At 38.9% G+C, this 25,480-nt stretch overlaps 1 protein-coding gene across 11 annotated transcripts in view; it reads left to right on the top strand.

Annotated features, from left to right (window-relative positions):
- TBC1D1 (TBC1 domain family member 1) overlaps positions 1–25,176 on the top strand; it is a 123,671-nt gene extending 98,495 nt beyond the window's left edge. For all 11 annotated transcript variants that reach the window (XM_052780264.1, XM_052780268.1, XM_052780269.1 and 8 more), the window contains 7 exons: positions 1,511–1,672; positions 4,591–4,749; positions 11,582–11,826; positions 12,258–12,417; positions 16,679–16,848; positions 19,725–19,895; positions 23,069–25,176. In XM_052780264.1, the coding sequence (XP_052636224.1) occupies positions 1,511–1,672; positions 4,591–4,749; positions 11,582–11,826; positions 12,258–12,417; positions 16,679–16,848; positions 19,725–19,895; positions 23,069–23,269 (1,268 nt within the window). In that variant the 3' untranslated portion in view covers positions 23,270–25,176. The remainder of the gene's footprint in view (positions 1–1,510; positions 1,673–4,590; positions 4,750–11,581; positions 11,827–12,257; positions 12,418–16,678; positions 16,849–19,724; positions 19,896–23,068) is intronic.
- The last annotated feature ends 304 nt before the right edge of the window (positions 25,177–25,480 follow it).

Genomic DNA, 25,480 nt, shown 5'->3' with positions numbered 1-25,480 from the left:
AATGAAGTACTGTGAATAGCAACTTAATTAAAAACCATGGTTACTTCATGATACACTATTTCATAAACATGGTTCCAAATCATGTTATTTGTAAATTGCTCAATGGGTGTTATTGAGAAGTATTTTTTAAGTTTTGTTTAATACTATAGAACCTTTTCAGTCCTTTATGTCTTTTGAACCTGTGCTCTGCTCATTTTTTCAAGTAGAGAGCTGCTGACCATATCCCAGGGCTCTTGTCATGGAACTAGGTGTGTTGAGTACTCAGCCACATTACAGCCCAAATATCCATGTTGTTAAATTCTCCATAGACTTACCACAGTTTGTCACTCTTTAGTGCTCTCTTTGTAGCTTCATCTCAGTTTCCTTATAGCATTTTCTTTCAGCATTTCATGGCTTTTAGGAATAGATGTCTGACATTTTTCTATCTCATCTGTATTATACCTTTTTTCTCCATCTGAGCTGAAAGACTTCTTCTGTTTTTTCAGTCTTGCGAACTGCACAAATTCATCCACTGTCCCAAAAGGTGCTTTATTATTTAGTTTACATGAATGCCATTAATAAACCCTTTTTTCCAGGTACATTCTAGTACTAAAATGCCCCTGCAGAAACAAAACTTAAAAGCTTTGCCAGGAGTCCCTTGAAATTCTCACTCCACTTCTAAACTTCGGAATTAACACTCGGCTACGGAATTTATTTTCATTTTTGCCATGGTTCTTTGATGCTTTCCCAGCTATTGATTAATTTTTTTTTAATCCGTTATAGATAACACATGAAGATACGGTGCAATATTCTTATAAATTGTAATCTGAGAAAATCACCAATACTAGAATGCACCTCTGCTCCAGGAGCTCTGATGATCTAAAATGTCTTACTTAAGACTGAGTTATGCATTGCATTGACCCTTGTTCTGATTTCTTCAGTGGAGTCTTTGAGAGCCTCATGTATATATAGTGTTTGTAGTCCTATTTGTGTTCAAGGTTCTGAAGTTTTCTATACTTGAACTTCCCTTTTTATGTAGTATATAAAAATGGACATGTGAATGTTCACCTTTAATTTTTTTACTTTGTCATTATTACTATTATTATGGAGCTGTATGCATAAGAAATAGATTACTGCATTGGGTTTGTGTTCTTATTTGGTGTAGGTCTGCTGCACTAATTGTTTTTAAGAGCTTGGAAATTGAAAAATCCTGTTAGGAAAATGTTGTGTTTATTTCATTAGTCATCATCTTTCTTGTTTCTTTAGATTTAAGAGTTGATTAGCTGTAAGGAACTTAATTTAACAGGCCAAACACAGTTAATATTACATATAATATCTTAAAAAACCCCACAAAAACAACAACCAAACAAAACCAAAACACCCCACAATCACAAAAATTTAGATATGTAATATTTCAAAATTAATAGGGTTTAATTTTAGGTGGATTGCATGATGAAGTTCTAAGTTCTATTAATCTGTTTTACAAAGAGTAAACAGTATTAACTGGTGCGTTCATGATACCACTTTCTAGCTTCAGAAAACAATTTGCAGAACAGACGTCTGAAACTTGACTATGAAGAAATCACACCATGCTTGAAAGATGTAACTTTGATTTGGGAAAAAATGTTGAGTACACCTGGAAGGTCAAAGATTAAATTTGATGTGGAAAAAATACACTCTGCTGTTGGGCAAGGTAAGCACAGTTTGTTATTTTGAGTTGTTGAAATGCATGTAAATTGTATTAGAAAAGGAATAGGGTGACTTCTTAAGCACTCTTTATAACCAGATTCTCACTAGAGCTGTTCCTCAGGTTGCTGACTAAACAAGTAACAATGTTCAGTATCTTCATGGTTATGTGTACGGAAGTAACAGTCCCTTTCAGCGGTAGCTGCAATTGTATTACTGGAGTTACAGTACTTGGTATTCATTTTTTAATAACATTTGTCCCTACAGGAGAGCTGTACAGTACTTCAATGCATTACAATTGTTGCAATCTGATTTTATAAATTAAAAGTTATAATTAAAGAAAAAAGCCTGGATAATGCCAAAGAAATGACTGTGTAAATAACTGAAGAAACTGTCTGCACTATTATCTGGAAATTCTCTGTTCCAGCCTGGGTAGTATGTGTGTATACAAACAGTATCCATGGATATCTCTGTAGAACTGCCTTTTTTTTTTTTTTTTTTTTTTTGAGTTCAACAATACATTGTACCTGCAAACACCACTTACAGTCTTCCTCACAACTGCAGGGCTGAGCAACCAGCCCCTCTCTCCACTGCATCAGAAGTAATATAACCTAAGGTTGTTTTATAAATATTCTAAGAAATTGGGTTATTACTCAGTGTTATTTGTGCCATGGTTGGACCCAAAGGCCTTACACGGAGTGCTCTGTGTAGCTGACGGTGAAGATGGCTACTCCAAGGATGTTTTTATAGTTCTATTGCACCTGCCTATATGCAATTATTCAAGCAAGTTAAACCAAATTGTCCATTTAAGATGACTAGCTAAGTCTAGATTTCTAACAATATCAAATGTCCCAAGCACAGATCTCTGCAGAGTAAGGAAAGCTCATTATCACGGGTTTCCTTCCATTCATGTAGGTAAAGGGCTCTGTCCAGTCAGTATTTGAGCATGAGAAAAACTTGGTTTGCTTGATAGTCCAGTGATGCTGGCCTCTGTTGGAGTTCAAAATAAAACTTAAAAAACTTGGAGTGATGCAAAATAAGTAAATAAATAAATAAAGCCCTGCTTAGTGGATTGCTAATAAAAAGCACATGCAAATAGCCAGTAGAAGGGGAAATTAACCCTAGCTCTTGATGCTATTATTATGCTCTGCTCTCTAGACCTAAGCTGTGTCAGAGTTCTTAGAGTGATGTCAAATTTCATGCATATGCAGAAATGAAAAATGCATTTAAATTGAGTTTAGCAAGTTCTAGTTTAGACCAAAACCATTAAAAATAACTTGAGTTAGCAAGGCAAACAGGTAAGAAATGCAGGTTTCAATAAGCATGGGGCTTAAATTAGGATAACAAACATATAGTGTTGACCTATAATGTACACTGTAGTACATGTTTAAATATAGTGCATCTTTCATTTAGGAAGTAGTAAACTGAATACTTTATTTTACATGTACGATGCAGCATACAGAGATAAATTTAATATCTGACTACTTCCTTAAAGGGAATTTTAATTAATTTGTAATTTTGCAGCTGTAAATGTGCACTATTAAGCCAGTGCTACCCTATGTGACACATTCAACCTTACTGAAGCTAATGGGATTTTAGATGTGTATCTGCAAAGGAGAACCTGGCTCATTCAGTGTCTGAAACAGCACTTTCTCTCACTATTTCATGTTGGAGACTTTTTGATAATTGGGTTTAAGTTCCCTAAAGTAATTTACAGAAATGTTCTCTAAATACCCTTGGGATGTGGATTCAAATATTATACATTTCTACTAGCATTTCATTTTCAAGCAATTGTCTCTGGATTATGATAGTGTAATAAAAATGAGTATTGCAGAGATAAATTCATATCCTTTTGTGCTTAGATGAGAGAAGGGAGTGAAATTGCTTTAATATGTTTTGTTATCTTTCCATGTAAGTTGTATGCTTGAGTCAATTTTGATTTCTCCGATTGTTGTTGTCATCCATATGTTACATACGTACCAAAAGAAAAAAGCAGTCCAAAAAACTTTAAGCCGTAAGTTACTTCAAACTGTAATATCTGGTTCCAATACATCATGGATTAGATGGAATACTTTCGCAAAGAATAGTGTATTGATTTCTTGTGTAGATGATTTAATAGTGCCAGTCTTGTGCTGAATAAAGTATGCGTGTAACAATAACCTGTTACTCTGAGAGCTTTGCGTATAGATACAAATGAAGGCTACCATTACCTATGTGAAATAGTTAAGTAGTATCGTCCTTTTTTATAGAGAAAGAAATTCAAGCTTTAGAACATTTTTACGTGTACCAGTCATTCAGCAAACCAACAGCAAAACTAGAAATACAGAACTTGCTTTCTGATTATCTGCCTTCTGTTGTAGTCTCTAGGTCACATCTCATTTGTACTTGTTTATACTTTTGGTATGTGTGTATCCTACCTTCCTAAAACTTAATCCTAACAACAGTGTCAGTGCTATATTAATGAAAAATGTTAATTAGTTCTATTGCAGTGCTTTATTGTGTACTTTACATGGAAAAATGGGAGATAAGCATATGTCATGGTTTAAGAAAATTAACTCTATCCCAGCTGAAACCAGGACAGCATATAACTTTTCAGAGGCAAGTATTGCAATTTTTGCTGCCTCTTCTGGTACTTCTGAGACTGGATGTAAGCAGTAACCTTAGACTTAGACAGCTCACCCTGTTTCTAACTTAAATCTCTCCTGTTAAGATGCTGATGTCTTTCATTGGTTGAGGAAGTATAAGCACTGTAGCTTGATCTGCTTCTATGGTCTACTGGAGACAGCAGATACGGATCTAGCAGATAGGGATCTGCTTGCATATCTAGCAGATACAGATCTTCAGTTCCTCAATCCTGTTAACTCAGCTATAGCTGAACCCTCAGTATGAGTACAAATTACTGTTTTAATGACTTTCTTCTCTCAGGAGTACCACGTCACCACCGTGGGGAGATCTGGAAGTTTCTAGCAGAGCAATACCACCTTAAACACCAGTTTCCGAGTAAACAACCACCAAAGGACACACCTTATAAAGAACTCCTAAAACAACTAACTTCTCAACAACATGCAATACTTATTGACCTAGGTAAGTACAGTAGTGGTCTGAAATTAAAATAAGGGTTTTATGATCTCTGGAAGAGAATTAAATAAAAGAGGGTAACACACAAAAAGCCTCTCACCATTTAATAATAGGTTGTTGGTAAGAACTGCTTTTAATCTGGTGTAAGTGAGAACTATTACTTGACACCATTAGGAAAATGCAAAATCTGCATTTCAAGCACAGAGATCCTTTGAAACTTGTGGTAATAAGAGGTTACTAGATGTAACTGTAACGCATCTGTATTTCAGATACTGACAGTGAACTCCACAGGCACATGGAATACAAATTGTCAAGAAAGGAGGTCAATATTTAAGTGCAGACTGTTGAATCACGTGCTATTCATTCCTGATGTCCAGTGTTCGCTGTCTCTGTTAAACACTTCTACTTGAAATAATGCATAAGTTTTGCTCTTTGCTTTTTTTTCTTTTTTTAATGGATAGCTGCTAGCAGTTGGTATTTTTACTTGTATTAAAACAATTATGAAAAAAGGTCTTTTTAATAATACTTTTTAAAAAGGCTCTTTTTAAGGCAGGTTATTCACGCTGCCTAATTTTAAGCAGTAGCTGCCTCCTGATTTAGGGACCATGAATTGGTCTGTGGAGGCGCGTATACTATAGTCCATTGAGTTTAGTAGAGAGAGGTTAGGAACCAAGGCTCTTAGATTTGAAGTGACTGGTAGGTGGGCTTCAGGCAGGCTTTTGCTCTTATTGAGTCGAGTTTTCCATTTTCCCTCACTTTTATTGTTCAAAGCTGAACAAGTTTTTTCTAATATTAGAAGGAAACATGAGAAAGGGAAATCTAAATGGAATTAAGTGATTGTTTTAGGGTAGGAGCAGAAGAGATTGCTTCAGATAATTGTAAAATAGCAGTCTTTGTATACCTCAAAAAAATTATGCCATTCTTAACCCTTCCTTTTACTTTTCCTGGGCCTCTTCCTTTATCACTTTTAGTTCCCTTGTGTGAGATTCTTTTGTTGATTGATTCTTGCCACTGCTAGACTAAGACCATAATGAAACCCAGGAACATTTAGAAAGACCAAAAGTCAGTATGTTCTGTAAGATGTGGATCAGTATTAAGCATTGTTACTGTCTCTGGTTGCTACTGCTGCTCCCAGATGGTTTTGTTAAGGTCTGTATCAGTATGAGCAACCTCTCCATCTCAGAAGCTCTCACAAGTCAGCCATTTGTTTCGTAGACCTCACAGAGGTACGTTTTGGCATCTTCTCCATCTTCCCTCATGAAGGCTGTTCCGTTTTCTCTCCAGTCCTGCCCCCAAGCAGCACATGGCTGCTCCTTATCTGGGTTAAGTATTCTGTGGAATCTGTTGCAGTCATTAAAGCATTCTAATGTGACACCAATTATTCAAATATATGTGATTGTTGAGTCAGATGTTCACATGTCTAACCTTTACCCTGGCAAAAGTATATGTGTTTGAATGTAAGCCATCTGATGCAAGTTTATAACACATCACTGGTATGTGGCTGAATTGGAAGTTTCTACAGATAATCTACAGATGATCCTCATGAATATACAGTTGTGGATAATTTTTTAAGATATTGTTTTTCTCCTCCCTTGTATATTTTAATTCAGTTTATTTTCTGAGAAACCAGGACCTGATGTTTTACCAAGAGGATCCCAGCTCTTGTGTGTAGGATAATTCCACAATTAACGCAGTGTTGATTATGCTCTTTCCTAATAAAGGAAAAAATTAATAATGTCTTCCAAAGCATAACAGAACTTAAAACAGGCTTGTGTTGTGGGGTGTGTGATTTGGGTCTGAGGATTTGTGTGGGGCAATTTAAGAGGTCCATAATCACTAAGTTTGATTAAATGAATTTGCCATGAAAAACTCCCATCAGGGGAAGTTATGCACTGCAAGTAACCAAATGTCATGTGATAGAATGATAAAAATTTATGGGAAAATCTGTACTTGGTTTGATCTGAATTATTAATACCTATTGTATTATTTTCACTTATGTCTTTTCTGTAAAGAAGTAGTACAGAGTTGTCCCATCATACTTCTGCTCTTTATATAACAACTCAAACAGTATTTGAGTATTTTTCATTACAAATGAAAGGCTATACCCCTTTTCTTCCACATGGAAGAATTGCCTGATCACCTATACCCAGAGCTGTCCAGGGGCACCTATTGCTTAATAACTCAATGTGCAGACTATCTTCAGCAGGTACTGAACTGTGAGGAGACTTGTCAAGTTTAGATGGTGACCTAAGCTTTATATGGTAAATGAGAATATTTTCTCCTTTTTTGCAACACTTGGTAGAGTGAGTCAAAATATCAAGGCAGTGCACAGAAAACAAGAATCTGGTGGAACAGGCATGTTTCTGCAGAAACTGGTGTCAGCTGAGGTGGGGAGGGTGATGGTCAATGCCACCTTCACTTTCCCCTACTTGACAGGCCTGTTAGGTTTCAACTTGGCACTGGGAAAGTAACACTCCAAGCAGCCTTAAAGCCAGCTGGGAATAGGCAGTTGCAATGTAGGTAAATTGTTTCCCTCCAGACTTTGTCACACCAATTCTAGGAATTCCCCTAGATCGCACAGCGCCAGAACCCATCTTTTGTTTTTGAGAAAGACATTTATATGCAGCCAGAGATCATTTGCTAGCAAGTACCTATCGATCAAGTCAGCATACCTGGTGTTGATACCCCTGGCAATGAACGTTGGGATTCTGTCGCACTGAAGTGCCTCAGTAAGGGGTGAATAGTTTTGTGCTGAGTTAGTGAATTGAACACCTTCAGCGGACATGAGAGGGGTGGGACAACTCCTGGACGGTAGGGAGCACAGTCAGTCTGAGTTTGGTTGACTCACACAGCAGACTGGGGCTTGCTGGCTCAGCAAGCTGTTCATATTTTCTGCCTGGTTCTGCACATGAATACTTTCTCATCTTAGCTGTGTGCTCTGCTTGTAGAAACAAATGACTGCATGTGTTGGCAAATTGGTAACTTCATGGTGGTTTTCATGCAAAGTGTTGTTTTTGCTGGGGAACTATTTGCTAGCCCATTAGCTGAGGGAAGGATTGGGCCCTATTATTTCAGTAACATGACACTAGGAAGCTGAAGACTTCCTAGTTTCCTAGTGATTCACATTGAAATAGAGTAGTGCTGCACAGTAACAGAGAGCATAACCGGATTGGCAGCTAGAAGGAATTTGCATGTTCTGACTTGCGTACCTTCAGGCTATCAGAAGAGTTTTCTCTTAAATCTTTAAGAATCCTTCTGAAAGCATGCACTTCTCCCTTGCGAAAAACCTATGTTCTTGCAACATGCGGTTATAATATTTAAAAAAACTTACCAAAATTAAGGTAGAGAGGTCTTGCTAACACAGTATGAGTCAATGCTGTAATAGTATTGCTCACACTTAGTTGAATAGATGCATCTGCAGCTGTAAATAGCGCTTCCGGAGAATGAGGACAGCAGCGTGCATCTGGATGCAGAGGTAAGCTACAGCAGCCGCTTTCCTGGCCCAGTTTACATGTCTCAGTGCCATTTCATTACATGGACAAGAACAAAGCCACAATTCCCTGAAGGCTTTTTTATGTGTTTCCTTTTGTGGCACCACCTGCACAACCACTGCAGTCACTGGGGATTTCAGGTCCTGAACACCAAAGTCATGTTCAGTAAATGATATCTTCTCTCACTAAGGTAGGGTAAATGGACTTCCAGATGCTCTCAGTGTAGGAAACCACTGTACTCATCACTGAGTATTTGCTGAGTACAGTAGAAAATTATGTTTTGTTTTATTACATTTCAAAAATAAAGTAGTAAGTACTTACTTTCTCATTCTGGCACTCTTGAGGTATCACAGTTCATTTAGAGTCTCTTTTCAGCAGGGCCAGGAGTTGTTTGCTCCTAAGTAAAAGATAAAATTCTTAGTTAAGTCATCACCAGGGCACTCGGAAACAAATCAGCTTGTGAGTTTAGCAGTTCTGCTCCTCCTCCATTTACTGTTTTTCAGAACTTCCTTGCATTTTTATTCTTGCTCAGCTTGTAACTTTTCTTCGTGACTTATATGAAAGGAGCCTTGCTGCGTGAGCGAGGCAGTACAGGTCTGTCTTTAGACCATGCTGTAATAATCTGTCATTCAGACAGAGGATTCCTTTGCAAAGGAACACAAGCTCCTTCTCATTTGGAAGTTAGAAATATTTTGTCTGTAACGTTCAACTGTGTGACAGCCTGGCCAAGGGGGAACGTGCTCAGGAACTGAATGCCAGCATCCCATGTGACAAGGTAGAGCAGCTACCACATGGCAGGAGGACTCTGCCCGGGCTTTGTCTTCTTGAAACAGGAGCTCTGATATTATCTGGCAGCACAGCAGCGTTCCAGGAGCTAAAGGGTGGGGTGGTATTTAACAAGTGGGTGGCCGAAAAACAAGCTCCACTTAATACTAGAACAAAAGAAGCATTCCAATTTCTTCTCCATTGAGGTATTTCACAGGGGAAATCTGATAGGGGGAGGGTTTTTTTCCTAGAAATGAAAATATTTACTTTTGGAAAAGTTTTTGAAAAAAAAATCTGTAGAAGTGAAACCTTTAATGTGTCTGTTCATGGAATCACAGAGTGGTTGAGGTTGGAAGGGAGCTCTTGAGACCATCTAGTCCAACCCCTCTGCTCAAAGCAGGGTAATCTAAAGCAGGTTGCCCGGGACCATGTTTGCTCAGGTTTTGAATATGTCCATAGATGGAGACTCCACAACCTCTCTGGGCAGCCTGTGCTGGTGTCTGACCACCCTTACAATAAGAAAAGATTTATTTTCTTATGTTAGGTGGAATTTCCGGTATTTCAATTTGTGCCCATTGCCCCTTGTCCTGCCAGTGGCACCGCTGAGAAGACCCTGGCTCCCTCTTCTTCATTCCCTCCCACTGGGTATTTGTGCACATTGATGAGATCCCCCTGAGCATTTTCTTCTCCAGGCTGAAGAGTCCCAGATCTCTCAGTCTTTCTTCATAGGAGAGATGCTCCAGTCCCTTCATGATCTTAGTGGCCCTTTGCTGGACTCTCTCCAGTATGTCCATATCTCTCTTGTACTGGGGAGCCCAGAACTGGACACAGCGCTCCAGGTGTGGCCTCACCAGTGCTGAGTAGAGGGGAAGGATCATGTCCTTCGAACAGCTGGCAATGGCCCTCCTAATGGAGCCCACAATACCATTAGCCTTCTTTGCTGCAAGGGCACATTGCTGGCTCATGTTCAACTTGGCAAGGACCAGGTCCTTTTCTGCAAAGCTGCTTTCCAGCTGGGTGGCCCCCAGCATATACTGGTGCGTGGGCTTGTTCCTCTCCTCCCTAGCTGCAGGATTTTTGCGCTACCCTTTGTTGAATTTCATGAAGTTCCTGACAGCCCATTTCTCCAGCCTGTCAAGGTCCCTGTGAATGGCAGGATGATCCTCTGGTGTATCTGCCACTCCTCCCAGTTTTGTATCATCTGCAGACTTGCTGAGGGTGCACTCATTAATGACCCTCCCTAATCAGGGATCAGCTAGAACAAAGGCTATGGCACCCTGTCATCAAGGGCAGCTGACGAGGGTTGGTTAGAAGCTGCCAGAGCTACCTTTACCACAGCCTCAGCCTTACCTGCCAGCAGCAGTACTTCCAGGTTCCCAGGAGTCCCCTGGCGATCCTGGACAAAGTATCCAGATGCTCAAGAGCTCGAAGAAGCAAAGCCCAGAAACTGCTGCACAAAGTGCTGTGTCTGTTGGCTGCCTCCATTAGCTGCACTCTCATATAATATGTATATAGCATGTATCATAGCACATACATAGCTACAGAATTCTTGATATTGTAAGGGCTGCAGAAAAAAAGACAAATTGAGTTTTTACTCACTGAGTAAATATTGTGGGTCAAACTGATTGTGTAAGTTACCTAGGTGGATTGGTTTGGTTTAAGGACGTGGGTTCCAGCTCTGTATGAAAGTTTACAGATAAGCCAGTCTGGGGTGGAAGTCACCATCTTGTTCTAGAACTGAAGGACTGGAAATGGCTCAGTTGTGCTCCTACAGCTCTACAATTAGTATAGTTCACCTTAGGGTGGGGTTTAAAGAGATGTGGGAATAGATCCAAAACCCATTGCTACCAAGAGAAAGGTTTGCTCCAACAACCTACTCCCACTCTCCAAGCACTTGTGACTTGTGCTGGTGCTCATGGGATGCCTCCTGGAGCTGACACAGCTGAGCAACAGGGGAAAATAACTAACCCCATGTAAAAGCGGATTTTTCTGCCAGGTTAGTGAACTGGATCAGCTCATGGAAGAGTCTGAGCTTCATGCTGCAGGAAAGCAGGAAGGACCCATAAGACTGGGAAGGACCAAGGCAAGGAGGGAGGTGACAAAAGACACATTTACTGGAAAAAAAGACAAGAAGAAAAAAGAAAGGAAAGGGGCCCCAACCCACAGAGCTCAGATGTTCTAAGTCTGTGCCTGGATCCTAATAGTTGTCTAAAAGCTAACACTTTTTAATCAAGAAAAGAGGACTGGGTGACTCGTCGAGCCACTGAATCAAGTCTCCCACAAACTGATCAAGGGCCAGTCTTAAGAACCAGTTACTCAGCTGTTCCAAACAACAGACTGTCCCCATTCCCCTGACAATTTCTAAATTAATTTTGCAACTACTGTAACAAAACAGTAGTAGAGTATAGGAGTTGATTGTTTTGTATTGTTAACTTTCATATGGTCTTCCTGTGGGTTGACTCAATCTACCTTTCAAAAGAATCTACCTTTTTGAAAGACTGTTTAATTTGATAACATGGCAAGGTTGGGGGGTTTTTTGTTTATTTTTTAGTTTAAGTCACTAACTTCACCTGTTTTCACAGGGCGCACATTTCCAACACATCCGTACTTCTCAGCACAGCTGGGAGCTGGGCAGCTGTCACTCTACAATATTTTGAAGGCCTATTCGCTTCTGGACCAGGAAGTAGGATATTGCCAGGGCCTTAGTTTTGTAGCAGGAGTTTTACTACTTCATATGAGTGAAGAAGATGCTTTTAAAATGCTGAAGTTTCTCATGTTTGACATGGGCCTGAGAAAACAATATCGTCCTGACATGACAATTTTACAGGTATGATTTCATTTTTTCTAATAAAAGGATGCTAATGTTAAATCATAATGCAATATAGATAGCGTTGTCAAAATCTGGACTTGAACTTAAAATCAGTTCTCAAAAATGGGGAAGGATAATCTGGGAAAAGAATACATCATCTTAAATGCACTATTTTCAAATAAAAAGACTACTGGGGAAACTATGAAAACCATAAATAGGAAGAATTTTGTTACATGTTGTATGAGGTTCAAATGACCCTGCAAATGACCCTGTCATAGGTTCACAGGTCTGGGTCTTTTAGGTGGCTTCTGAGTATTGCTTTTCTTCACAACATTCCGTCCAAACATCAATTGACAAGTATCTTCTAGTAAGAGCATGAAGCGTGGACTTTGTTACTATGAGTGTTAAATCATGTTTATCTTTAGTCTCTTTGTTCTTATTCCATGCAGATCCAGATGTATCAACTGTCTCGACTTCTTCACGACTACCATCGAGATCTCTATAACCACCTAGAGGAACATGAGATTGGCCCCAGCCTCTATGCTGCTCCCTGGTTTCTCACCATGTTTGCCTCCCAGTTTCCACTTGGATTTGTAGCCAGAGTGTTTGGTAATTCTTCATAAAACTTCTATCTGTTCTTTTTGAAGTCTTATATTTGGAATCCTCTTGTTAGGAACAGCATTATTATCCAACCTGTTTCAGACACCCAAGAGAAATATTTTACTTACTATTGATGAACAGAAGAACAACAACAGAGGTCATCTTATGGAGCATGTAGTATTTACAGTAAAATGTAAAAAAAGAGAGAGGAGGAAAGCATATGACAGTCCCAAACTGTCCTGTCTTTTCATCCTCATTGTTACGTTTTCCCACTCTGTAACCACTTGTAGAGAAGATGTAAAATTTGATGCCATGAAGGCATGTTGTTATGACAATGGCAATTCAACACTTACAGTTAGTTTCAAGCTGAAAAGAGATGTCACAAAGGCATCATCTGAGAAATACATCCATTTACTCTGTTATCACTGTCTTCAACAGTGTCAGTGGGTTTTTTGAGGGTTGTATTTTTAAAAAACAGTATTTTGAGGGTTGTATTTTTAAAACACACACAGAGATGGCCCTTGCAGTTTAATTATGGATTTACTCTGCAGAAACATAGGGCCTTTAAACTAGTGTTTCTTATCCTTACAATTTTAGCCTGATTGATAATCTCACTTTCTGAAAATGTTTGGAAGCATATGAGGTTTAGGCTCTAAAGTCACTTCTGTTACCTATTTTTAGAATCTACAGAAGTAAAGTTCTCTTTTTTTAATTAAACTCCAATTAAGAATTTACCTTAATGCTATCTTATGGATGTATATTTCATAGATTGTTTGGTATTTGAGAATATGCTTTATTTCCTTTTCAGTTGTTTGTTTTTCAATTTCATTATGTGGTACTTGTTCATCCATGATAAGCAGGCTGGACTGGAGCTTTTCCCCCCGATTCCTCTCTTCTAATGAGAAGCTATTTTCATTTTCCTCAGTCAGTCTCACTTAAGAGATGTAATGAAGCAATTCTTTATTAGGGTGTTAATGTTCACACTTTCCTGACTTAAAAAATTATAGTCACATCTACCACAATAACAAATAACGAATATGGATTCCAAGAAGAACCAACAGGAATCCTGTCCTGTTTCTGTATAAGGACATGCCAAAAGTAGTGCTAGAAGAAATCACAGTGAAAAGGATGGTGTATAGCTAAGTAGAACTACATGTCCTGTGATTAGCATCTTAACTCCAGGGAAAAAATTTTTTTCCTGGAACAGTCCAAAGTAGGCTAATATACATCAACAAGCATCTAGCTGAGAGTAATAATCTGTAGGAATTAAATGAAGTGCTGTATGTGAGTGTCATGTACTGAGTTTGTAATCAGTTCATCTTTCCATTATTCTTAATCGTTCATAGTATTGTAAATGATAAGAATAGTCTTTGAATTGGACAATTGACTGCAGTAAGGGTATAAAAGTGCCTTGTGTATCCAGTATATTTGGATTTCTGCCTTAATACACAAATTAGTATTTTTCTGTCATTGGAGGATTGTAGGGCTTTAGAAAGCAAAGATTTTACATTAGAATCGAAGGCATAGATACGTGATCTTCACAGGACTGATTTTAGGTCAAGAACAGAAAGCATGTGTGACTGAAACTGTCACGTCTTTAAAATCTCTGATGTTTTTTAGAGAGAAAGTCCAACATGACCAACACTTGCAGTTTTTAATGTTTCAAAGTATTTAGTAATTTCCTTTAGTGGAAGCTATGTAAGTTGAGAACATTGGTCATTCTTTTACATTAGAAAGTAAAATCTCATCTTCACCCATGCTGAAGACTCTGAAACACAACTATAAATGCAAAAAAGGCTAGAGCTGTCACTTTGCTAGCAGCTGTCATTGGCAGCATGGCAAGTAAGGATCCGATCAGTTCCGACCCATGTGTTCACGCACTTTCGCAGAACATACATACATTTTCATTGCCCACTTATTAGAACACTTGGGATGAAAGAATGTTGCCTTTTAATGTTGAATTAACTCATGTATAGGTTACTACGACTGTAAGATTGCACTGCCATTTTCTAACATGGTATCTCTGAACCATTGATGATTGAAGCCCCACTGCTACTTAATAATATAATTGTAACAGACCACTTCCTTTAGATTTCCGTAGAGCATACTTTTTGCAAGCATCTTACAAGCAATATGTAAAAGTGGGCTAGAAAGAGGTTAACCCAAAAACTGTTTTGAGTCAAACAGCAAAACTCCTTTTAACTTTTTAATTATCTGTCCAAACTTTCAACACGCCTCTTGTGCAGGATCTAACGAAAATACAGCATTAACAAAGATGTTCTTTTTAATACTCCTATTTACTTAGTAAGGGAGAAGACTTGGTAGAATAGTGTTTATTTTGTTTCAAGATTGTAGATAAAACTTGATTTTTTTTTTAATCCTGTAGGCTGCCAGTCATGCTGACATTAATTTGGGTACCTTCACTGTACTGTCGTTGGCTGGCAGCCCACTTAACGGGAAGCGTGAGGAGTGGATAACAAACAGGTCTTTGTTAAGTATTTGCTATTTTAAATGAGAGGGGGATTTCAGCCATATATTACCAGCTCAGCTCATACAGACATTCATTAACAACTTATAGGTCACCTTGAGTTAATCTACGTGTCTTTATGGGGCAGGTGCTGAATCATAAATATGCATTATTTTCAGCTCTGTTTTTTTCACTTTTTCCTAGCTGTTCTTCAGCATTCCCATAGTTTTCAGTTTCAATAGTGAATTGAGGCAGATGCCTGCACTGTTACCGCTTTTCAATCATTCCTACCTTTGGACTTCACATTGAATCAGACTTGAAAAAATTTACACCACTTTTAGGACAAATGGTGGCAAAGTGCAAGATTTATGGTTAGTTATTACTTGTGCTTTTCTTTCTCAGAGAGAGAAGTGAAATGAGTTATGGCTTCAACATTAGAGGCAAAAGAGTGCAAGGGGGAATTTCATTCTGATACAAATTTGGAAAGAGAGGTTGCTTTTACTAAGAAAGGCAGTTAGCCAGTGTTTTCATATGTTCTTTACTACATCAGAGATACCTGTGGTTTTGCTAGTAGTTGTTTCCCTTACCATGTGGTGGTTTTTTCTCTCTCTCTCTTTATTCTTCTTTTTTTTTTTATCATTAAGACATACTATTTATTTGGTGTCACTGTGCTACTTAAGTGATTGTGACTTCATTCACAGCTTCAAATACAAAGAAGGGAAAGAACAAGAGAGAAGCCCTTTAAAAATAAAAATATATTTAGGAAATGTGGAATGAAACCACAGTATCTTATCTTCCTTTTCCTCCATCAGTATTGTTTCATATGTTAGATGCTTTTGCCTGTAGCGAGTCCCTCAATAAAACCAGGAGCAGATTCCGAGTTATAGTAGCAGGAAAGTCAAATGCAGGGCAATGCTGTTTATACTGTGGACAGATGGGTTTGTGAAGATGGGTTTCTTGTCTGATGCTTTCATTGCAGTCGTCTTTTTTTTGTTCTATAAAGACATAGGCATTTTGTAAAGGAAAAGAAAAGAAAGGAAGTTGCATTGAAAGGTCACTATATACTGTGGTTTCAGTGTGCTTGAATGTATGCCAGGTGCTGTCATTGTAGGGCCACCTGCAATATTAATGCTTAAGCTGTATTACTAAGATTTCAGGGTACTTATTAATGTAGTTATTAGAATATTAACATAAGTGGTTGAGACACAAACTAAAAATAAGCACATGCACATGAAACTCGAGGCTGCTGGAAAGTGCACATTTAGCCTCATGTGCTCAGTGTTGTATTAACTGAGATTTTGTAGCTTTCTCCACCAGGTGGGAAAAGAACAGAACTTCAGATCTTTGGCTGTGTCTTCAGGTGTAGTTTTTGCCTGTCGTATTAGGATTTTTAAATGGCATTGGGATTAGAATTCTATTCAAATTCAGATTCCCATTAACATCTCAAAAGAAAAAAGCCCACAAAACTATTACATGCACAAAAAGTGGCAACACTGACAAACTTGACTACCTGGTTTATTGTGTACTTAGCTTAAATTTGAACTGGATTTTTTGGATGAAAACTCACTAAACAAATTAATAATTGATTGTGTTAGTCAAGTGTGCTATTCACAGTAATAATCCTGATCCTGTAAAACTTCTAAAGCCACAGCCACAGTAACAAAAGCATGTGTCTGGCACAGTATATCTAGCCTCCAGATCACTCCTATGAGAAGTTGTTGTCCTTGGACATTTTACTGTTTTAATATTCTTGTCATAAGATGTGCTGGCTTGATGTACTCTGTTTTTTCTTTGTTTTCACAGATATGCTCTTTCTTCAAGGATCAGAGGCTATATTTAAAGTGGCTTTAAGCCTTTTGGGAAGCCACAAGCCCTTGATTCTGCAGCATGAGAACCTAGAAACTATTGTTGATTTTATTAAAAGTACTCTTCCCAACTTGGGTTTGGTACAGATGGAAAAGACCATTAGTCAGGTATGAAATAATCTGAACATATGAGTAGTATGCAAAGGAATGCTCTTTTTAACAAGTTCTTGACAGAAAAACCACAACAGTGTATTGTGTTACTTCAAGCTGAGAGTTCTATTACTGTAGTTCTGAAGATGTTGAAAACTTTTGGAAGCATATGACTTGCATAATACTTCTGTATTCATACATCTACATGTTGGTTATGGTCCCTTTATGAAGCCTTTAATGAAAATGAGTTTACTTTTTTATTTTTAAGTGTGCAACACTGTTACTGGCAGCAATGTTGCAGCCCATATGCAGTGCATTCCACAAAAGAAGCAGCAAGGTGGGCTAAAACCCTTTTGAGTTTTCCTGTCTCCAGAGAATCTTGCTCTCCAAGTCTCATTTCAGAAGCAAAAATTGACTTACAAGAGCCTCACAAATAATGACCTTACTTAATGAAATTAGAAGCCTCGCTACGTTGACTTTGTCTATACTGGCTTTTATGGTGCTGGTTCAGTATGTTACAATAGTGCCTTTGTATTTCTGCCAGGAGTACATGGGGCAGTGCAGTCTCTTGCAGTGAGCAGTGACTCTAGACAGCAAAAACTGGGAATCCTCAATATACTTTTTTTAAATGGCAGACAAGGAAAATGATGCAATATTGTTAAGCTAGCAGAAGGCTCCAGATGATAACTATGGAATTTGAAAAAAATCACAGATTATTGCAGTTAAGGCTTGCCTGTTTAGAAACCCTAACTGTTACACTTGACATCTAATTTGCATCAGGCAAGTAGAAGACGTGTTTTAGCCTGTTTTTCTGAAGGCCTTTTGTGGTTCAAAACATGGGGGGTGCACTGTGCAGAACTGCGAATGCCTGCCAGTCACCAAGGGCTGCAGGAGATCTGCAAAGCCTGTGGCTTGATAAAGAAAGCAGGCAGCACCACAGTACACTGCAGAATGCTTGCAAGGGGCTCCCTTCTGATCCCTGGCAGCAAAGCTTCCGGGGGACGTGCACTCAAATTAAGATCAGAAAAATTGCTTCTTGTGCTTACTGTCAAAGGAAGGAGGGGAGAACTAGAAAGCCTGTGTGAGGGGAAGGAAAGCAAGTGATTTCTAGGGGGCAAAGGGGTTCGTATGTTATCTGTCAGGCTGAAAGGCTGGAGTGCACAACTCTGCAGAGACTTGCAGTGCTTGGGCAACCTGCAGAAAACCACTGGCTTTGAGCAGAAGGAGGGAGAGAAACTCTGTTTAGGCAGCTCTGACTGCTCTAAATTTAAAGTGGGCAGGTAGAAGTGAGTTGAAGGGAGATCCCTTCCCCTGCTTTGATCAGGGCTGCCTTTGAAGAGAGGCAGCTGTTTGACCAGCCCTGGAGTGCATACACAGCTCCTGGGCTAATCTCCATCCTCACACCTTCTGCAGAGTGGCCTTTGGTTTACATGCCCTAACGTGCCTTCAGTTAGCTGGTTTTCAAGTCAAGCTTTTGATTTGCTTCATGTTTCCCCCCTTCAGATTTGATACTCTGGGTATGACAGCAGGGATTTCCCTCCCTTCCCAAGAGCACAGAGGCTAGAAGTGGCAGAGGTCATGAGAGGAACTAGCATTCCGCCCTGCTGAATTGCACCATTTGTTTTATTGAAATTTCAACAGCATGTGTTCTCTAGAGATGCTTAGATCTACAGAAAATGAAAGTTCCATATGTGTAACCAAACTTAAATTAAAATTGTATTTCAGCCTTTTGTACTTAGATGCTCAGTGTGTGTGTTTCTACTGCTCTACAACTGTGAGAGAATTTTTTATAGCATAAGTAATAGGTGTCAGAACCATTTCATAAACTGATGTTTTCTTTAACTATAACCAACAGTTAAGGTCTTGTAGACAAAGCAGATAAATAAAATAAGAAATAACTCTTGTTATTTCAACAGGTATTTAAGATAGTATTTGGTATTTGACTCATTTTCAAAAGGAATAAAGTACAAGAGGTTTAAAAATAAAGAATAACCCTTGAACTTATATTCTTGGGCTATTTTCCAGATGCATTTTTAAATCAACTTTTGTTTCTACTATGTTCTGTGATTGACACGCTTGTCCTTTTAATTTACCACCTTCTTCACTGCTTTCAGAGGAGATAACTAGCTCAGGGACATTAGAGTCATATTTCCTGAATAATTTGAAGGCAGATGTTTGCCAAAACCTAGGAAAAGGAAAATACAATCCCAGTTTTTTCCTTGCGGTCACTCTGTGCACCTCCATTTATTTATCTGCTTTTAAAATAAAGGGTTTTCTTAATATTCATGTATAAGACCAAGCACTCATTTTGGTGATTCATAGTTAATAATAGAAATCTGCTTTGACATTACATAATGTTTCCATTAAGGGTATTAGTGTAAGGATAGATTATTTCATCTTCTTTCAGTCACTAGGAGTACCATAGAATCATAAATAAACCTAGCAATGTTTATTGTTTTTCATTTAAAGTTTTCATTCTACTTAGCCTTACACTTGCACATGTGGCTCATGGGCATGGACCACACTTTTCTAAAGTGACATCTAATTCCAAGTATGTCTAGGAGGGTTTATGCCAAACTGAGATGCATTACATTTGAAATCTAAAAAGGGTAATACCCTACGAAGTCTACACTTCTTGAAAACTTCAGTGTGATTTTGCTGAAGTCATACAGCAAATCAGTAGCAAAGTTTTTAAGTAGATCCAATGCCAATGTATTGCACTCTACTGCCTCAATCTTGCCATTTCCAGAGTAGGAGGTGTGAATGCCAAAACTTAAGTCCTTTTTTGGTATGCAGTGATTAGATATCTAAGTCTAGATTCATCGATTTTAAAGCATTGAATGAGCTATGTTTTAGATCTGCACAGCACTTAATAATATTTTTATATACAACAGGTGTTTGAAATGGATATTGCCAAGCAGTTGCAAGCTTATGAAGTTGAATACCATGTGCTTCAGGATGAGCTTATAGATTCATCTTTAAATGACAATCAGAGACTGGATAAATTAGAAAAGGCAAACAGCAGCTTGCGCAAACAAAACTTTGATCTCCTGGAAGAACTGCAGGTACAATTTGTATTTCATGTTTAATTAACATTCTAATTTATCTACCTTTTCAGAAAAGACTATCTTACACCAAGGCACAGGAAAGATTGGCATGTCGTCTAGTGACTTTGAAGTGTAGCCATTTGGAATTTTTAGTTTAGCCTTTAAACTTTAAATGCAGAAGAAATTCTGAGAGAGAGTAGATAGAGCATATGCTTACAATTAGTGAAAAGTTGATTCATCACACTGTCTCTTCTCTTGTAATTAAAATCATATCTGTAGAAGATGACTAAAAACATACAAAGTGCTTTCTCAACTTCATTTTTACGTTTTCAGTCACTGCTTTATTACAGCAGGGATACTAGTCTATCACAAATGGGAAAGCTAATGCCAGTGTCACAGTTTAGAGTTACATCAGATATGGGATACGTTGCCTATAAAGACATACTCTTTCTTACAAAAAATCTTTTTTTTAAACTGTTATCCAGATTGTTTAGACAATATGTGAAATAATAATTTCTAATATATACTTGGTGCCTGTTCAGTCTGCAGCTTTTTCAGAGGCAGTACACCTGGTCTCTACAGGGGTTGTTCTTTGCTTAACTGTTCAAGAATTCAGCTTTCTGGCTGCTTTATAACACAACATGACTTATATAACTTTTGACTGTGCATTTAGTTTGATGGAAAAAGGGACTTCAAGGGTAAGAAGAGGACATTTCAAGCCTCTTGATTATTGGTTAAAGACATAGACTTTGTAAGATAATAGGTGAGGAGTTCAGGTTTCTCAGACATTGGTCCTATATCATGACTAAAGCTAGACAACTGTGCAGACTTAGATTGCCTCTCCTAATAAAAATTTGCTTGAGCTGTAAATCCTGATCCTGTGAGACCTGAACCTGTTTCGGGTTCTAAAATGAGCCTTAGAGAAGTCAGAAGAGATACTCCTCTGCAAGATATTTTCATAAAGCTCCAGGCACATGGGCAAGGAAATTGTTGAATGTAGCATGGGGGAGAAGGATTTCTGGCATGACATTCAGGATGTGATGTCCTACAGATACCTGCATCAGGGGATCTTCTCCTGCTCCTGTCCCTAAAGACTTTGCAGCCCTAAGCAGTTTTTCTACAAAGCTCATCTCCACCAGAGTGCTGGCAAGTCAGCACCTAACATCACAGTGGGGAACTTAACTGTCTGTAGTTGGAGCAATCCCTTTGTCTTAGAGGTGTGCTTCATCAGCCTTCGTTTCCTGTGGTGAAAGGTGACCCATTGCTGATGGGAGGAAAATCCATCACCAAACAATGTGGGTCATGGTTTGTCAATATTTTGCCCCCACAGGCTGAACTTTTTAACCCACCATAATTACATGAAGGGCAGTGAGCTCATCAGAATGGCAAATACTTCCCTGAAAGCCAAGACCATCGAGTGCTCTTGTCTCCAAATTTTATTCACAGCTCACAACTTCAGAACAGATCTCAGCTTTTGTCAAAGTACCTGTCCTGGTTTCAGCTGGGACAGAGTTGATTTTCTTTCTAGTAGCTGGTATAGTGCTATGTTTTGGGTTCAGTATGAGAAGAATGTTGATAACACACTGATGTTTTCAGTTGTTGCTCAGTAGCGTTTAGACTAAGTCAAGGATTTTTCAGCTTCTCACGCCCAGCCAGCGAGAAGGCTGGAGGGGCACAAGAAGTTGGGAGGGGACACAGCCAGGGCAGCTGACCCAAACTGACCAAAAGAATATTCCATACCATGTGATGTCATGCCCAGTATAGAAACTGGAGGGAGCTGGCCTGGGGGGATCTCTGTTCAGGAACTAACTGGGCATCGGTCAGTGGGTGGTGAGCAGTTGCATTGTGCATCACTTGTTTTGTATATTCCAATTTTTTTATTATTATTATCATTATTATTATTGTTGTTGTTGTTGTTGTTGTTGTCACTTATCATTATCATCATCATCATCATCATTATTGTTTTCTTCCTTTCTGTTCTATTAAACTGTCTTTATCTCAACCCACCACTTTTACTTTTTCCCTGCCCCCCGCCCCAATTCTCTCCCCCATCCCACTGGGTGGGAGGAGTGAGTGAGCAGCCATGTGGTGCTTAGTTGCTGGCTGGGGTTAAACCACAACAGTACCCCAGCTACAGATCTTGTGTGATGAGTTTGAATGATCTAATACTTTGTTTCACCATGAAGTAGAATGCCGATATCTGCAGCCTTTCAAAGGAGAATTTTTCAAGATGTGTTGTCCATTTGCATCCATGTCCATCCTCCCCCTTTGCCTCCAAATCTGGCATTTGTTGGACTCAATGTCAAGATGAAATGGGGATGCAGCTAACAGGCTGGGTTGTCTTTGCTTTGCAAAGCACGTGGAATTCAACAAATATGGCTGGCCAAAAATGTCTCTCAGCTGGCCCATACAGAAGCTTATCTTAACTTGGAGTTCTTTGGGCTGCCCAACCTGCATGGCGACACTCAAGGGAGAAGTGAGCACAGTTCAAGCACTTGCAGGAGGTTACCTTTCTTTCCGAAACTCACCTGGTGAGTGGCAAAGTCCCCCTCAGTTGCTAGACAGGACCGCCGGAGGCCCTTGCTTGGCATCAGCCTGCAAGAACCAGGCTGCGCTTAGAGAGCAGCCCCACAGCAGAAAGGGCCACCGGCGAGCTGCCACCTGGCACCAGCAGCCTGAGCGCAGCACAGCTGGGACCCTCTGCCCTCCCAGGCTCTCTGCCCTGCATGGCAGGTTTCCCCCCAGCACCGCCAGCGAGGATGTGTCGGCATTCCTGGTGGCTCCCCAACCCTCTCAGCTCCCCGAGTGGCACCGTGGGGCCACCCTTCTCTCCATCCCTCCCGCACAACCTCACCCCACTGGCCGACGTATAATTTGCAGACTTAGTAACTTTCTAATTTCATTACTTTGCATTATATTCTGAGCTTAATTGTGAACTAATCAAAACAATCAAGTTGAGAGAAGGAAGTTTCTTGTTGTAGGCAAAACCATAGTTGTAGTCTAAAGTACACAGATCTAATAACATTCATACTTGCATTTACCTTTGCAATTTTTCATCATTGGAAAGTATTTTATGTGTATTAATGTATCTCAAAAAATAGTTTAAAGTTGGTTTCAGTTATTAATGAATTTCCTTTTTGTTTTTTCTTCCCTTCCTTCCTCCCCCTCCTTCTTTCTTCTTTCTTTGAAAGGTGGCTAACGGAAAGATCCAAAACCTTGAAGCAACAGTAGAGCTTTTATTGACCAATGAAGGCAAACTGAAGCAGTCCATTCTCACTCTTGAGCAGGAGCGAGCTTCTTTGCTGAAAGCAGTGGAAGAGATGCGGAAAAAGATTGGTGGTACAGATGGGAAGCCTCTACTTACTAGACAGGAACACATGGATGCTTGCTGATGTTCACAGTTGTAATGGAGCAGACAAGCTGAGCAAGAAACAAAGGGAAGAACTGGGTCTTTTTGTCATGATCCATGGGGATTTGACATTGTCACCTTCATTGTACATGCCTTACTGTAGCAAAGCAAGATACGGGCATGGTGGCTTCCCGTATCAGAGAAGCTGGTTTCTCGTGGAGAAGGCTCTTTCTTCTTAGTATGTAGAAATACTTTGAACAGTAAGATGCCACATAATAATAAGCAGGAGAAACAATAGTGCGTGCAGTCATACACAATACACTGTAAACATGTCACGGATTCTTCCATAAGTGCTTCTAAACCTAAGTGCTTTGTGTTCATCATGTATTGTGTTTGTGTGTAGATCACCACCATGTTAAATAGCACATCCTTTAGAAGGTCCTTTGAAGAAATATGGCAGTGTAAAACCTTTGAATGGATGACTGCCCCATTGCAGCTATGCAGTGGTAACATTTACAGAGAGTTTTGTGATTGGACTGGAGATATTTTTGACAGTGTAATTCCCCTACAGCTTGACTGGGTTCTGTTAATTATGTTGTTTACGCCTCAGAAAACTGCTTCCTGATGCTTGAAGGTGTCAATCCATTGGACTCCAGAGAGATGGACTTCATCATCTGTAACTATGCATAATTGGGGGGGGTTGCCATCTGTTTTTATAAGTACATTGTTTTAGTACATTTTTTGTTTAGCAACCATTAATGTAGTGTATTGTTAGTTGGCATTATCTGATAAACATACTGTATATAGTAACTGCATTACGCTTAACAAAATACACTGACATTGATTTGGTGAAGCCTGTGACTCTTCCAACATCATCCAAGGATTTATATTCAGACTTTTCAAGTTTCATCTTATTTATTTCTGATCTGCTGTGTGATGTAAGACATCCTTTTGCTGGGAACCTAATGCCCGCTGTCATTATTTTTTTTCCCTTTATTTGGTACTCTGTGCCCACACATCCTCTGGGAAATGTTATTCTTTAAGACTTTTTTTGAAGTACTGGAGGTGTTTCAAGAGCTTCATGTTGTGCCAGATATGCTTAAACTGTTTTATAAAGGGTATGGCAGTTTGAATTAGAACACCATTCTTTTTACAATGCATCTTTCAAGTAAGATTACACATGTTAAAAAAAAAAAATTCTCACTTTTCTTAATACAATGAAAGTAGTTTTCAGGCTAGTTAAAGCACCACTGCTACAAGTGCAATAATAGCCATGGATATTCATGGATATTCAACTTGTTTGGGTTTGCTTCAGAATTAGGAATAGTGCCATAGTTTTGTTCAGTCCCCAAGCATAGAGTTAATAGGCATCAGTGTTTTGTTATGGTGGAGATTCACCCAGGAGATGTGATTTTTATTTTATTTTTTTTCTTAAATTGATGGGTTTATTTTTAAAATTTCAAAGCACACAGTTTTTTCTCTGACTGGCAATGTAGAAAAGGTTTTGTTTTGCTTTTTCCTTTTCTTGTGCAAATCCACCTGACACATTGTGGTTGTAGTTTAATAGGAGAGCTGTAACATTCATCTACTGTGCAGAACAAATACCTCTAATGTAGGTCAAAAAGAAAAAGAGAATTTACTCTTCAATTTCTAGAAGCTTTGTTTGACTCTGTCGTGTCTTAAATGTGTCTGGTTCTTGCAAATCCACTCTATATTCACTTAGTATTGAAATTTCAGATAAATCAAGTTATTATTAATACATTTACCCTTAGGCTTGTTTTTTTTATTTGGAAATCCATATTGAAGCTCATGCTTCATGTTTAAAATCTTGTCACAATGGACCTCATACTGTTAGAGCACTGAGTAATGTTGCATTTTTACAGCATAATGCCATAATTCATACACTGACATTTTAACAAGAGCAATAAAAATAATAATAATCTATGCCTACATCTATGTTTGTACATTTTTTGACATTTAAAAACAAAAACATAGTTGGTGGGGTGACAGTTCAGAGCTGTGTAAGATGAGACTCCCTGAAAGTACAGTACCATCTACAGTGGTTATTAATGAAAACTCTTAGTCCTCAGACTCTTCTAAACATGCTAAGGATCCAGTTGTGATCTTGGGACCTGCATCTGCATACATTGACTAAGGTGAAGTACGTTCCACGTGACTCCAGGGATGCATTCCTTTTTGTGATGTTTTGCTTCTCTGCCGGTGTAAGTGGAGGACTACTTCTAGTCCAAAGCCT

This window comes from Harpia harpyja, chromosome 2, assembly GCF_026419915.1.
Source record: "Harpia harpyja isolate bHarHar1 chromosome 2, bHarHar1 primary haplotype, whole genome shotgun sequence".
Taxonomy (NCBI): domain Eukaryota; kingdom Metazoa; phylum Chordata; class Aves; order Accipitriformes; family Accipitridae; genus Harpia; species Harpia harpyja.
This window is presented reverse-complemented; position numbering and strand designations above follow the sequence as displayed.